We start from the raw sequence: 15,025 nt of genomic DNA, 5'->3' as shown, positions 1-15,025 counted from the left end.
TAGTTAAATGCTAACTTGGTTAATATACCCATCTGTGGAATGTACCCCTTACTTTGTGCCAATTACTACTCCTTCTGCTTAATCTAGAAATCAACACTCTTGTTTTTCATTGTCACAGAGACTCACTCCTTGTAGTATGCTACTGGAAGGATTTTTTTTATTTTGTTTAGAAATGCGTGTTTCAGAATTTCTGATCTAAGCACCACTCAAAATAATTAGAAAACAGATAAAATATATTATTAGTTTCTCCCCCTGCCCTTTCTTCAGGCATTTGTCAATGTGTGTTCAATGAGTGAGATGGGAGAAGTGGAGACGGGGGGACTACCCCCTCCCCCTGCCTCTGCCCCATTGCTGTGCCCATTGCCCTCCATGAATTGGAGCAACTATTTGCAGCAGGGGGACTTGTTTGTACATGCGTACATATATACATAATATAGCATATATACATAGATAGCTGGTTGAAGATGAAAAGCATCAATATAAAGCAGGTCAGCACAAATATGTACTATATTTGTTACTACATAATGCTAAGGAGAAAGAAAACTAATTCAGTTATAACTTGTATTTGCTGCTACTGCAGTCTTACAATTCAGTTTGAGTACAAATTCAACTATATTAAAATTACTGGGACATTTAGTTCAATAAGCCCTCAGGGGGAAAAATAGCAGGAGCCTACAGGTTTCTGAATCCAAGTCATCCTAGAATCCTCAGATTGTGTCCCACTGTCCACTTGAGTTAAAAGGACAATATAAAATGGATATAATTATCTATGTCAGGCATTATTCCGTGGGTTCTTTCATCTCAGCGTTGAAAATGTACTTTTGAATTTTTTATGACAAGGTGCATTTATGCTGTCAGAGCATGTGTCTGAGAGTAGGCAGATTGGCCATTTTCTGATAAGTGTTTTGCTTGAGCTGGATGAAACCTGCGGTGATTAATTATGGCAGGGTTAAAATGAGCACCTTTTAAAATGTAGATGTTAAAAAGGGCTTTGGGGGTTCTGCTTTGCAGGAAAGTGTTTGGGCTTGCCTACAAATGGGAGTGTCTGGTGTGCTTATGTGAGGAATTGTGTCTTGAATGTCTTACAAAGTATACCTTATAATACAAAGGTCAGCCAACGTAGAATTGATTTTAAGATTCCTGAATAACTCACCTGGTTGTGGAAGAGTGTGAAAATCTGCATAACCTCAGAAGCCCTAGGAGGGGGGGGGGGACAAGGAGCTGTCCGGCATAACTTCCCCCCACCCCAACACTATAATCCTACTTTCCCTTTCTTCACTCTCTTGTTTGTAAAAAAAAACACCCTCAAATTGTGTGACTATTTAGATTGACTATGTTCTGAGTATTTAAGCCCACATGCAAACACAGTCTCCCGTCCACCCGCTGGAAAGATTAATCACTATGTGATTCATTCTCTTATTTTTCTATTGGAAATGTCACTTGTAGTCATTGATTGTGAAGATGTGGACTCCTTCTCTTGTCTATCAACAGAGTTCACAAAAACACTGTTGATTACAGAAATGCAATGTTTCTGTTGCTTTGCTATTTCACTGGTTTCATTTCAATACAACGTGGGATTTACTATGCTGTTAGACATACTTCTGATCTGTCTAGTGCTTTTTAAAAATTAAAGCCTTCACAATTCCTCAGTAAAGAGGATGTCAAGTGAATCATAAAATTTCTTTTTCTTCCAATTGTTTTTTAAGCTGTGTATTCATTTGAAGGGGATATTGTATACCATTTTGTTCTGGTGTCAACAACCCAATGTAGGGTATAACATGATTAATTTTTGATGATTTATGGTTGGCTTGTTAAATGGAGACCTGGAGGCTGTGCTGCTTGGGAGGATTTACGAATTGATTTAAAACACCAACACAGTGGTTTAGAGGATGGAGAAACATGCTGCAAGCTCATGTAGTCCCTCTTCCTCCTCCTCCTTTCTTGTGTTTCCTCTTCCTCCATCTCCAAGTTACTGTTAGTTTTTAATGACATCTGAACTGAACAACTATGGTTAATGGCAACTTCCAAGCTTCAGTGGTGTAGTGGAAGGGAAACTTGGGCGAATGCAGCCCTTCTGCTCTTTCCAGAGCAGAAGTGATGACATCATTTGCTGGAGTACCAGGGTAATTGATGGTGTCTCCTGGCTCAGGTGAGTGACTGAAGAGACAAAGAGGCTTTAGCTGGCTGAATATCTTTTGTTGACGCTTAATGTGTTTTGCAAGTTTAACCTATTCATTCAGAAGTCAGCAGCCCTAAGTTTAATGGACCTTACACTCAGGTAACTATATATAGGACTGGAGTCCTTCTTGAAAGACTAGACATTATTCCTTCATTTCTGTAGTAAACATTCCTTGCACAGCTACCTTTTTTGACATCAGTTTGGATTCTCCTTTGAGGGGCTATGGATTTGGGGTTTGGGGGTGTGGCTATGGGGGCTGTCATGATTAACTCCTGCATTCAGAGTTTACCAAGACACCTAGTTTGTGCTAAACCATAGTTTGTCATAGTTGAACATGGTTATGGCAACCCAGAAATGGAGAAGGGAATTCGTTTACAAAGGAAGAGAGAGAACAAGCCGACTTGTATATTTCTCAAACTAAGCTTGTACTGCTCATGTGAAAGTCTCTTTTTACTTTGCTTTATTAAAAAACCAAAATGGAAACCAAGATAAATCAACTTCATTTGGTGCTGAGTTCCAAAATAAGCCATCTGCATAATACAGTGCTAACGTAGTAGTCCTGTTTTAAGAACTGTAAATCTAAAGCATTCACTTAAAAACGAAAGTTATTTCCTAAAATTGGATACAGCACCTGTCTTAAAAGACATGAGTTATGCCTCAGTTCCTCCTACAGTGTAATTTGGTTTTATATTTTTAGTTGTCTTTTGTTTGTTTTACAGATTAAAATCTCCATTAACCATGTGTGTTGTATGGGACTGAATCATCTCCATTTTTCTTTCAAATGCAATACTGAACTTCATTTGCATTTCTAAGTTTTTAAATCAGATTTTGACTGCGCGGTCATAGTCAATAAATTGATTATTGAAATTGAGCAATGTACAGATAAATTTAGCGCTTCCTGAGAAAAAGCTTCATTTATTTGAATCCCTCCTGGTTTAAAGGCAGGAAGATTAGCTTGCCTGGTGTCTCCTGTGAATAAATTGTGTGCTTTTTAATTCATACATTTTTAGTTAAATGCTTTATTTGTTGTTCATATAGTTCCTGTACAACTTGCTGGTTGTTTTAAAACATAGTGAGCAAAGAAGGACAAACTTGGGCAAAATGCTTTCATTGTAGTTGTGGATCGAATGACATCACAGCTCCCATTGATTTTTAAGGTGCTAAGGTTTTACTCCAAAATTATATATTAGTTTCCCTATTTTCTAACATTGCAGTAGCAAGGAGATGGTTTTCCTTTCCTTTTATTTTTTGATTCTTTTATATTTTTTTACAAGTGTATATAATGGCAGAGATCTGAAGAATCTTGTGATTCATCCCATGTGCCAAAGAGCCCTCCATGCTATCTTTTGAAACTAAGTAGAGGATGATGGCCCCAGAGTTCAGTTGTGATCAAGGCGCACAGTTGGAGGCTGCAGTCAGTGGCTAAGGAGTCAGACCATGTTGAGGACTCTGAGCTTTCTACTGCAGATCAGGAGATTACTGATCCCAAGGCTGACAAACAGCCCATAGCACAACCTCCAGGATCTGTAGAGCCAGAACCTGACTCACAGATGTCTTATTCTCACAGATGCCTTCTGTTGAGCCTGAAAAAACAAATGTCCCCCACAGTATCTCACCGGGCAGGAGGCTGTGTCTTCAGGCCAGAAGGTTGGCCCTTTAAGAATCTAAGTTCTCACCAAAAAGGGTGGAACCTGGGAGAGATGCAGGTGGAAGCTTTAAATGGCTTTCAGTCTTTGTCAGAACAAGTTGTTCACTCGGAACTCTCCATGGTACTGCAATCTAGACCTGCCACACACTACTTTACCAGGAGAGTTTCAAAAGTAGTTTGAATCCTTTCTGTTTTTCAGGGGGAAATGTAAAAAAAAAAATTCCATGCATGCCCTAGCTCTCAGATTTGTGAAAGTAGATATTTGGATCTTGGTTGTGATATTCAACAAAAACAACCCCAGCACCCACTTGTGCCCACCCTAACCCACAGCTTTTTATACGAACTAATAGAAGTGAATGAGAAAGAAAAGCAGTTCAGTGTGAAGTGAAAGAAAAAGAGAAGAAAGGCTGGCAACCCAAATGGAAGTGCATGATTGAAACAAATAAATGCACTAAGGAAAAATGTCAGTAGTATTTCTTCTATTATAAGACACTCTTCGCATGCTGCGCTCTGGCATTCTTTCTGTCAATAGCAAAAGAACTGCAAGGCCTCCAGTACTGAAGAATTTATCTCTTTTCCATTCTGGAAAGCATCTGTAAGGATTGAATGTTGCCCAGAGCCAAATGCTTAAAGGAAAAGTTGATTAGCACAACATACAGCTCCTTTGGTCCAAACCTGAAAAATACCTGGTGTTTTGGACTACCCAACAGAATAAGCTAAAGACTAAAAAGAGACTGGGATTGCTCTTTGTCTTTACATTTGCCATTTCAGAGTGGTTATATAGATTGCTAGGTTACTGCTCTGAGGAAGATGCTTGTGATATCAAAAGCAATTATGTCACAATGAGGGATAAATGTGAAATGGTAAGTGGGAGGATAGCTACTGTCTTGAAAAGAGAAGCCACAGGTAAATTGTGAGCTCATTTCCCCCCCCCCTTATATTGTACAAAGGCAGTCCTTCCTAAAATAACAATAAAATGAAATGAAAAGAGTAATTCTCTTTCACAGTAGGTGATCTAGTTTATTGACAAGTAAAGGAGAATCTCTTTCATATACTTTCTGTTGTGTCTGGCAAAGTGTCGAAGCTTCCTTTTGTGCATTCAGTTAATAGCTACATATCTGTGTTACTGTCAAAAGTTAAGAGCAATTTTAGGCAATTTGTGTGGCACCTAGGACTTGTGAGGACTATGATGCCAATTTCAGTTCCTAATTAATTTTATTTCATTTTGTAATTTTCACCTTGCTTTAGAAGTGTGATTTCTTTAATTTATCCCCTTCCTTTTTAATGTATGCTATCAAATACTTCAGGAAATGTTTGTCTGCTTCTGGCAAAAAGCTTTGAAGCCAAGTGTCCTGTGAAAGCCAATGCTATATTCATACAGATGAAGCAGCTTACTTAACAAAAATTGCACTTGGACTTTCAATTCAGATTCTGAAGTTTCCCCAATCCCTCTTAGCATTTCATTTTGGGCTTCCAATCTCATTGCCTACTATTACGCTTGAACAGAAGTTCTCAAACTATGGTCTGCGAGTCACTGAGGGAGAAAGGCAATGTCATGCTCTTCTGATGGTTATGTTGGCACAAGCATTGTAGCTTGTGAAACAGAACAATCCCCCTCCTCCTCCTCCTCCTCCTCCTCCTGCATGCTATTCTGGGGATTCTCCCAATCCTTCCTGAGCTAATGGGGATGGGGGGCGGGGAGAGAAGTCCTTTGATGGACAAGTCTAGAAGCTTCATCTAGGTGGTTTGAGAATAACATCCGTAATATCTTTACTTGGTCTTGTACTTGGTTATTTTTTTTTCTAACAACAGAGATTGAGGCTGTTTTGAGTAGAGCTCAATTTACCAAGCAGGCTAATGGGATTTTGGCCCAGGGCCATTGGTTTTCATAGCCAGTTTTGACAATTATGACTATGCCAAATGAAAAAAGTTTATAAGTGGTCTGCTGAGACGCCTAGTCATTTTGAAGTCATTCATGAGGGAAGAACTATGCCCATGGCAGTAACTCCTTCCCTCTGTTTCCAGCATAGACCCAATTTGACATTGGAGCTGAACAGTTACTATCAAGAAAGTTGAGTCAGGCAGAAGGGAGCAGTATTTTGGGATGTCAGTAACACCTAAACACCTGAAAATACTACAGAAAAGGCACAGTTCCTTCCACTACATAACAGAAATGACTTGTGGTGCTTTGTATACCAGGGAAGGGGGAAAACAAAGCTGGCTGCTTCTACCTGAACAAACTAAACTGAAGAGAAGCGGTATTGACATCTTATGGCACAAGAAACCTACAAATGAATTTCTTTTATCAGTACATTTCCCTGATGAGGAACTTCCAAGTGCTGTGTGCTCAAATTTAGTTGGCACTTTAGTTCTAAAGTAGGAGTTCTGAAAGACATTTTTACTTGTATAGGTTAATGGATTGAGACAGGTTCCACCTAACTTGTAATCTTTAGGGTGTTCAGTTCAACTGGGAAGTCTTTTCAATGTCTAATTTCTTTCTTCTGCTTCAATTTTTCAGTGCTCTCAGCTGCCCATATTCTGAGATAAATCTGAGCAAAGAACATATCCTTTCAGACCGCTTAAGTGGAGAGATGCCTCAGAGTATTCCGCCTCTGCATTGGAATCGGAAACCAGAAGCAAATGAAAGATCTGCATCTCCTGTAATCAGGTAACTATGGCAAAATTTTCCTTTATATGTAGTTTATAGTGCTTGCAGACTTAGATCAAATGCTAACCTTTTGGCACCTGCTAAAATCATTGTTTAGGCAAACCTACCCAGAATGCTTAGAAATGCTGATTTGAATTTTAATATTTGAATTTTCTGTATATTTTAAAGTATTGCATTTTTTCTTGATTTGAATCTCTTATCTTTTTAGAGGTTTTTTCCTTACAATCAAATGGTACATAAATTTTATGAACTAAATTATATACAGATTACTTTTTTCAATTGGAGCAAAATCAGATATCTGGTTAACATTTACATAATTTCAATTTTATTTATAATAACACAGAATAGTAAATAGATTTCAACCCCTAGGTTCGAATCCTATTTTCTCCCTTTGAATGGAAGCTCCTGCCAATCATAGAAGGAAATGTGCTCATGGAGGGATCCCTTTCCACTTACGGAAAAACATCTGTGAGCCCAACTGTCCTTCCATGAATGCAGGTTTGATTCTGGAGTTGGGGTGCAAATAAATCCCAAAAAGAGATTTCCATATTTGTGTGCAATTGTATTTTCTAAATACGAATCCATCTCAAATTGTAAAGATCTGAACAAGGAAATTTTATATGGTATTTTCCTACTGCATGGTGTTCAGCTTGCTATTAATTCTTCGATTCTTTGATTAATTTTGACATGAATGTAGGATTTTGAAAGCTTGTCCTTTTATTTTAAATCAGTAATAGAAAATGTCCCAGTCCCATTGTCCTAAAATCTTCAGCTCATCTCCATTCATCAAAGCAGGAAGACACAGAGGTGAAACCTCTTTGCAAAAAGCCTCTAATGTTTGATGTCAAAGAAAAGAGCTACAGGTATCCTTTCAAATATGTTAAAAATAAAGAATACTCCAACTCTGATGCTCATCATCCTAGTGCCAGTAATTGCTTTCCTGAATTAGGTGCTTTGTTCAGGTGTCCTACTTGTTAGATGCACCATGTCATATAAATAATGCAGTCTGTTACTGGAAGTTAGGGGATTAGGAATGCTTACTTGTGCTTGGCAAATAAGTGGGTGATTATGATTCAGTGAAGAGAGTGTTCCATGCATCATAGCAGGTTGACACTTCAAGATCTCTCCTTTTGGACAAAACAGTGGCAGCTGCCTCACGGTGGGTGGGTCTTTTGTACCAGGGGTCAAACTTGTAGTATCCTTCCCAGATAACACTAATGCTGTGCTGATCAACATGATCAGGCATGCACAAGAGCATTTCTGATGGAAATATTCAGGCTAAGAATAAGCATCTCAAGCATACTGTCTCAAGTGGTTGTTTGAGTGCTTGGTGAGTCAAGGTTGTCCTAGCTGTCAAGAGTTGAGTACTTTTTCTATTGAACAGGGGAAGCGAAAGGTATCTAGTTTAGATATAGGCCACATTGCTTTCTTCTGTGCAGTTTCTATAGAAACTAGAATGCCATAACTGAAACTAGCCCAGCAAAGCATTGCACTAAGAAAATACTAACTGGTGTGTGTGACGTACTTTTTGGAAGCATATTTTTTAAAACATTGTATTGGAATTGAGTACATGATTAGAAGTAGTAGGTTCTCATGGTACTAACTGATGTAATGAATTAAAAGTTTATCCAACTGTGTTCCTCCACTGTTTGGTTCAGCAGAAATTGCTGTAAGTGAAAAATGAGGCAGTTTTTGCTGATTTTTGTATACACATCCAAACGGGGGTGGTGGTGGTGGTGGTTTGCTGTACAGGGTTGGGGAACCCTTTGGAACAGTGTGGCAGGTGCGCCAGGGGGCTGCAGGAGAAAGGAAGAAGCTGCAGAAACCACCTCTTCCTCCTTCCTGCTCATGAAAGCCTCTGATTGATCTAATTGCCTTTTGTAAGCAGATCAATACAACCCCAGTTTTTGAAGAAGTCTGTACAAATTATCACTGCAGTTATAGAGCACAATTATAACACAAGCACCAGCTGCTGTGCCTTTGCCTAGGGAAGAATTATAGCCATAGTTTGTGTAGTGTTGACACAAATTCTATATTGCCCACATGAATAACTCCCAGAAATATTACTGTCTATTTGCCTATCTATTTTTCTTTCCATTTTGTCCTGTTTACTGTGCACCGGGCTATCACATTTTACCATCTTTGAGGCTGATCTCTTTCTCTTGTTCCTGCAATTTTTTGGGTTTAGGAAACTGACAGATCTTACAATGCCCACAAAGTCAGTTTGCAGAAATATTGTTACTAGTCTTGTTTTCTATTTAGGCAAGTCTATCATAAGGTTACCAGATTTTTTTTCTAATGAATCTGGGGACACTTTTCAACTTCCTACTAAATAGGGGACTGATTTGTAAATCCGGGGACTGTCCCCAGGAAACGGGGACATCTGGTAACCTTAGTCTATCAGACATGTAGAGGCTGCTGTTTTTATTGATAATTGTATTGTGTATCATTTTGTTAAAATAAAAAAACATGAAATAACCTCACTATAGCATTAACCAATAATGCCCAGTGCTTCTGACATATAAAGCAGATAAGAGAAATCTTCCTTTCATGGAGATTGTATTCTCCATATTTAGAGATACACAAGTTTTTAATTTCCTTTTTAAAAGAAACGTTAACTAGTATTTTTTTTATCCATAGAAATGCATTCACCACCTTTGCAGCAGATATAGATATTTATGGGTTTAATTAAAAACAGGGCTTATATAAAAAAGGAAGAAAACAGTACTGTTATGTTACACCACCAGATGCTTGTGGGGAAAGGATCTTTGCCTGAGGACCACAGTGTGGTGTCTGTTGCCTTGCTACAGTACAATGGGATACCCCAAATATAACACTTAACATATCATTTTCACAACAGCCCTATTATTAAGTGGCTGCTGATAACATGTGAACAGGGACAATGCACTCTGTTCAGAAAAGTTAATTACATTCAGTTGATATTTCACAGTAGTGTTTAGGTTACTGAAGCTTTCTATTTAATTAAGAACCAATTAAATCCCCAGAAACCTAGATCAAATTATTTTTCTGTAATTAGAATAGCCAGACACTTACTTTTCAATATGAGCATCTCCATATCAAGAAGAATAAAACAACCAGAAACAAACACATAGTTTCCCGTGATTACTAATGGAATTCTGTATATCAGCGAGAGGAGTTGTTGCAGAAAAAAATCTGTTGATATGTTCATTTCCAAACATCATTATGTCATTTCAAGCTTCATTACATCACTCACTGCAGTTTCTTTATCACTTTAACTATTTACTCTCCTACTATAATATTTTCTCTGGACAAAATGCATGTATTGTGGCACTCTTCCCCCATCGCAACTATGCAGGATACATGTTGGACAGACCAGGCTCCTTCACCTCCAGACTGTTTTCATCAACATGTCTGTGTGACGTATTTTGTGTCAAATCTCTCTGCTTTTGTGAAATGCCCAGACCAGCAGTGAAACAGGAAAATCTTAGGCACAAACTCCCCCCACCATAAAAATTTGTTTAATTGTTAAAAAACCCACAACCCTCAGTGGTTTACAACCTTGCACACATTAAAAAGAATCCCATTTTAATCACGGGGTTCTTCAAGGGTGCTACTGCCCTGTGGTGAGTTTTTCCATGCTAATGGCGAGTGTGTGTGAACCATTATTCCATTTTGCATATTCTTTATTGTGAATTAATTCTTTCACCACATCCTGTAGCACTGAATTAAATTGTAAGGATGGGTGGGACAGTGCTTCACCGCTGATAAATGTAGTCGTACGCTATTCATGGCAGTTGTTTGTTGTTTTAATTGAATTGTGTTTTGTCCAGACCTTATTAGTTATTTTCTGCGGCTGCCTGCATTGCATCATGCTCCAGGATGTCCCCCTCCAGTAATGCACTTCTATATAAGCCATTTACATTTCTATGTTAAAATAGCAGGCAGGTGTTATGTGACAGATGACAAAGGAAATACTCATAAAAGTGACTTCCATTTCTGTCAACTTTCTATAAAAAGTTAATCGCCTATGATAGCTACTGAAGATAATAGAGAATTGTTGGTTATTTTCTGTGTTTCAGCATCAATTAATCCAGCAATTACACTCTGGTTGCTTCCTTCTGTAGCATTTCTTAAATTAAAGCTGAGGCAAAGATCTCCCTCCCTGGTACATTTTATCCTCCCAACAACCCTTCCAGATGGTTGGTTGGCTTCAGTCTGTCTCAGGAGACAATGGAAACCCCTGTCAGAACATATATGGGTCTCTATTTCTTGTTGTAGAATATTCCATGCAAAGGTGATAGGAATGGTTTGTTGTACTCTGTAGCATCTTGAAAATTAATTGATTTATTTATTTAATCAATTAATTAATTAGGGGATGCCAGGCAACTAAGGATTTTGCAAAGAAAGATGGCTGTGCAGACAGGAAGATGGAAAATGAAGAGTCATCTCTAAATGAATCCAAAGGTACTATCTCATGTTATACCTGCCAATGTACAGGGTTTTTTGAACGCCACAAATTAATGGTTTAAGCTCACATTTATGGATTATGTCACCGGTTGCCATGGCCAATCAGATCTGAACCAAATAATTCAGCCTGCAGTTTTAAAACTTCCTTGTATTTTTGTTTGTTTCCTTTTATTTACAGACACCAAGGAATCCAATAACAGGAGTTCCCATCCTCAGCCAGTTATTTTGACTTCGAAGTTGACAATCCCAGCCTTTCCCTTGCGATGGGAACAGCAGAGTAAACTCCTTCCTACTGTGGCTGGAATCCCTGCCAGTAAAGTTTCCAAGTGGAGCACAGATGAGGTGTGTTCCCAGTGCAATTCTTGCTGGACGTGAACCGAAGCAGACTTCACTTGATCATGTCGTCTTTGTGGGTTATAGCCCTATTTTGTACAGAACACAATATTGTACAGTCATACCTCGGGTTACAGATGTTTCAGGTTGCTTTTTTCAGGTTACAGACCGCCTAAACCCGGAAGCTTTGCACATGCGCAGAAACCCCAAATCGCAACCCACGCGTGCGCAGACGCGCAGCTACGGGTTGCGAACGCTGTGGGTTGTGAATGTGCATCCCACATGGATCACGTTCGCAACCCAAGCGTCCACTGTATGTTGTTGTTTAGTTGTTTAGTCGTGTCCAACTCTTCGTGACCCCATGGACCAGAGCACGCCAGGCACTCCTGTCTTCCACTGCTTCCCGTAGTTTGGTCAAACTCATGGTGGTAGCTTCGAGAACACTGTCCAACCATCTCGTCTTCTGTCATCCCCTTCTCCTTGTGCCCTCCATCTTTCCCAACATCAGGGTCTTTTCCAGGGAGTCTTCTCTTCTCATGAGGTGGCCAAAGTATTGGAGCCTTAGCTTCACGATCTGTCCTTCCAGTGAGCACTCAGGGCTGATTTTCTTAAGAATGGATACGTTTGATCTTCTTGCAGTCCATGGGACTCTCAACAGTCTCCTCCAGCACCATAATTCAAAAGCATCAATTCTTCAGCGATCAGCCTTCTTTATGGTCCAGCTCTCACTTCCATACATCACTACTGGGAAAACCATGGCTTTAACTATACGGACCTTTGTTGGCAAGGTGTCCACTGTATAGTTTATTGCTAATTTGTTTATTGCTAATTATGTATTTATTTTTAATGTAACATGGTTCCTTTTAAGTTTAGTAAGCTATTTGAGGGTTTGTTTTGTTAAAGTAGGATAATAGTAAATAATAGGTGAATCCTTAAAAAACTCCTATTCTGATGTAGCATATAATAGATCAGTACTAAAAACTATGCTCATGTAGCTCTGTTACATAAACCTTTCTGTCTTTATCAGAAAGTAGACTGTATCTAAACTCCTTTAAGAGGAATCATACTTTAAAGACAACTTGTTTTGCCTTATGGTAAAGGCAGATGGTTCTTACAACCAATTCAGATGTTGACTTTGTGCTTTCCTCCTGATTTTGTTCTTCTGGCCAAACTGAGTTCCAATTTATTGTAGAGCTTCATTTTTCTGAAATACTCGCTTAGGGCAGTGTTAGAACAGATCATAGGGAAAACAGTAAGTGTCGTCTTAGGGCACAGATGGGAAATCTGCAGCCCTCCAGATGTTGTTGGATTCTTTAACTTCCCATCATTGCTCACCACCACCTGATTCTACCCCACCTTCTTCTAAGCTACAGACCTCAGTTACATAAACAGAGGCTACACAGGCAAAATTGGAAAGAGTGAAGGCTGCCTCCTGTGGTGGGGAGCTTCATTATATTAAAATCAGCAGTGATGAGATCCATTTTTTTTGCGAGGAAGCCACTGGGAGCACTCCTCAATCTCTCAGTTGTCTTTGGCCATAGTAGCATCTTTTTTTCTTCCTCCATACAAATGAGTGAATGCCATGCTAATGGAGCTCTTGTGTGAGGGTGGGAAAAAGGGGTCAATGCATCTAAACCCCGGGGCCATTAAAAATATATATATCGGCAAGTTTTTCTAATGTTTTTCAGAACTGTGTTAATTTCCAAACTAATGGGGCTGGGGCCTTCAAATAATGTGCTTGTTGTTAATTGCTAGACAAGATCACAGTATTTTTTGCACCCTCCTGCGGATAAACATCCATTGATTTGATGTGTTGTTAAAATTCAGGTGTCAGAATTCATACGGAGTTTGCCAGGCTGTGAGGAACATGGCAAGGTGTTCAAAGACGAAGTGAGTATAACAAATGGGTTGTTTCTCTGATCAAGAATTATTATTTAAATGGATAAAGGAGGCCAAATACCGGTTTAGGGCATATTCCTGAAGACATTATTTGATCCTGGTTTCAACTGAAATCAGATTTGTTTTCTGAGAGCCAGCTAAAGCCATTGGAACTACAGTGGTACCTCGGTTTTCAAACGTAATCTGTTCCGGAAAACCGTTTGAGTTCTGAAATGTTCAAAAACCAAGGTGCAAAGTGCGGTCTGCAAATTTAATAGAGAAAATTGAGGAAAACACAGTGGTACCTCAGTGGAAGCCGTTCGACTTCTGAGGTGTGTTCAAAAACAGAAGCATTTACTTGCGGGTTTATGGCGTTCGAAAACCAAGGTACCACTGTATCTTAAATTGTTATTAAAATTTAGAGTTCTTCCTAAATGTCCAAAGTTACTAATAATGGAAATTTTCTCCTTTTTTTCCAAGCAAATTGATGGAGAAGCTTTCCTTCTAATGACCCAAACAGATATAGTAAAAATAATGAGCATTAAGCTAGGACCAGCCCTAAAGATCTTCAATTCAATCCTGATGTTCAAGGCTGCTGATAAGAACTCGCACAATGAACTCTGATGGAAAAGTGACTACAGGGCAGCTCTCTCCATTGCAGCTCATGTTTTATTCAAAGCACAAAGACTCCAAAGGATCATCAAGGAGGAACTCTCCAAGGCGAAAAAGTCAGAGTGGATGGAGTGTTGATTTTCTCCAAGAGCCTGAGCAAACTAACACTTCTGGGAAGTGCTTAAGCTTTTTAGTAAGATGCTCTTACAAAAGAGTGGGTACTTAATGTTTACTGGCTGATGGCTCTAATTTCCCCACAACTAGCCATCCTTAATTTTATCGGGGATCCATTAACTAAGTTAACATACTAAAATTATGGAAATATTATCCTTTTCTAAGGAGACACAAAATACACACTTCATGAATTTACTTCTTCACCAATGAATTCCTTTGTATTGTTTCATCATTTTCATTTTAAAAATTGTTCGCAGTTTAAAATAAGTGGACTACAGTTAATGAAGACTGTTAACAAGTCGTCTTAGTTTCACACAGCAGCTCAAATTTAACACTTTGCTGTGTACAATGAAGCTGATCGATTTATTCTGTTGTATGAAAACATTGCTGGAGACCAATGCTATGTTTTTTTGTTTTGTTTTTTTGCATGATTAAAGAAGTTTAATGAATATTTCCACCAGCATATTTAGTATTAAGTTATTAAAACAAGAACTACCAACAAAAGTAAAATTCAGGATTTATATAATTGTTTTATGCTGCATTATAATATCTAGTCCATAAATCTAAGATGAAAAATAGAAATTAAATGCTACAACTAAAATCTCCAATTCCTTGGGGAATTTAAAAATCTGTATTTGAGCAGGAATAATGCATTACCCTCAGTAATTTAAAGATAGCAAGAGATAGGTCAAGAGATAGGGAAAAGCCCAAGCAGACAGTCAAGTAAAATTTATGTTACAGCTAAAAGGAATTTTTCACTTGTAAAAGTCCAGTTGTCTTGTGACTTGAGCTTGCAGCACAAGAGAAGAGAAACACGAAGCAGGGGTGTTATGAATTAGATTGCATTGTTCCAACAAGCCACAATACATACTCAAGGTTTGCTGTTGGCTTACTGACTGATTTATTGGAGCATAAGAAACCACTGGATGTAATGCTAAGTCAGGGATCATGGGATACAGACTAGAAAGGCCCCTTCGTGATAAACCAGAGTAAAAGTTTACTCTGATGTGCAAATGAGACTACTGAGTGTGCTTTACAAGTGTAGAATTTGGTACTGGAGCCTGTAGAATTTGGTACTGGAGCC

The 15,025-nt window shown here is 38.7% G+C and overlaps 1 protein-coding gene across 12 annotated transcripts in view; it reads left to right on the top strand.

The window, feature by feature from the left end:
- L3MBTL3 (L3MBTL histone methyl-lysine binding protein 3) overlaps nt 1–14,404 on the top strand; it is a 57,818-nt gene extending 43,414 nt beyond the window's left edge. For 10 of the 12 annotated variants that reach the window (XM_081907098.1, XM_081907095.1, XM_081907100.1 and 7 more), the window contains exons 17-22: nt 6,346–6,495; nt 7,227–7,358; nt 10,850–10,941; nt 11,123–11,286; nt 13,105–13,167; nt 13,636–14,404. In XM_081907098.1, coding sequence (XP_081763224.1) covers nt 6,346–6,495; nt 7,227–7,358; nt 10,850–10,941; nt 11,123–11,286; nt 13,105–13,167; nt 13,636–13,779 — 745 coding nt within the window. In that variant the 3' untranslated portion in view covers nt 13,780–14,404. The remainder of the gene's footprint in view (nt 1–6,345; nt 6,496–7,226; nt 7,359–10,849; nt 10,942–11,122; nt 11,287–13,104; nt 13,168–13,635) is intronic. The other 2 variants (XM_081907093.1, XM_081907096.1) reach the window with 2 other exon arrangements.
- The last annotated feature ends 621 nt before the right edge of the window (nt 14,405–15,025 follow it).

Source organism: Podarcis melisellensis (assembly GCF_964234715.1).
Source record: "Podarcis melisellensis genome assembly, chromosome: 3".
Taxonomy (NCBI): domain Eukaryota; kingdom Metazoa; phylum Chordata; class Lepidosauria; order Squamata; family Lacertidae; genus Podarcis; species Podarcis melisellensis.
The sequence above is the reverse complement of the archived record's forward strand: the minus strand, read 5'-3'. Positions and strand labels throughout refer to the sequence as shown.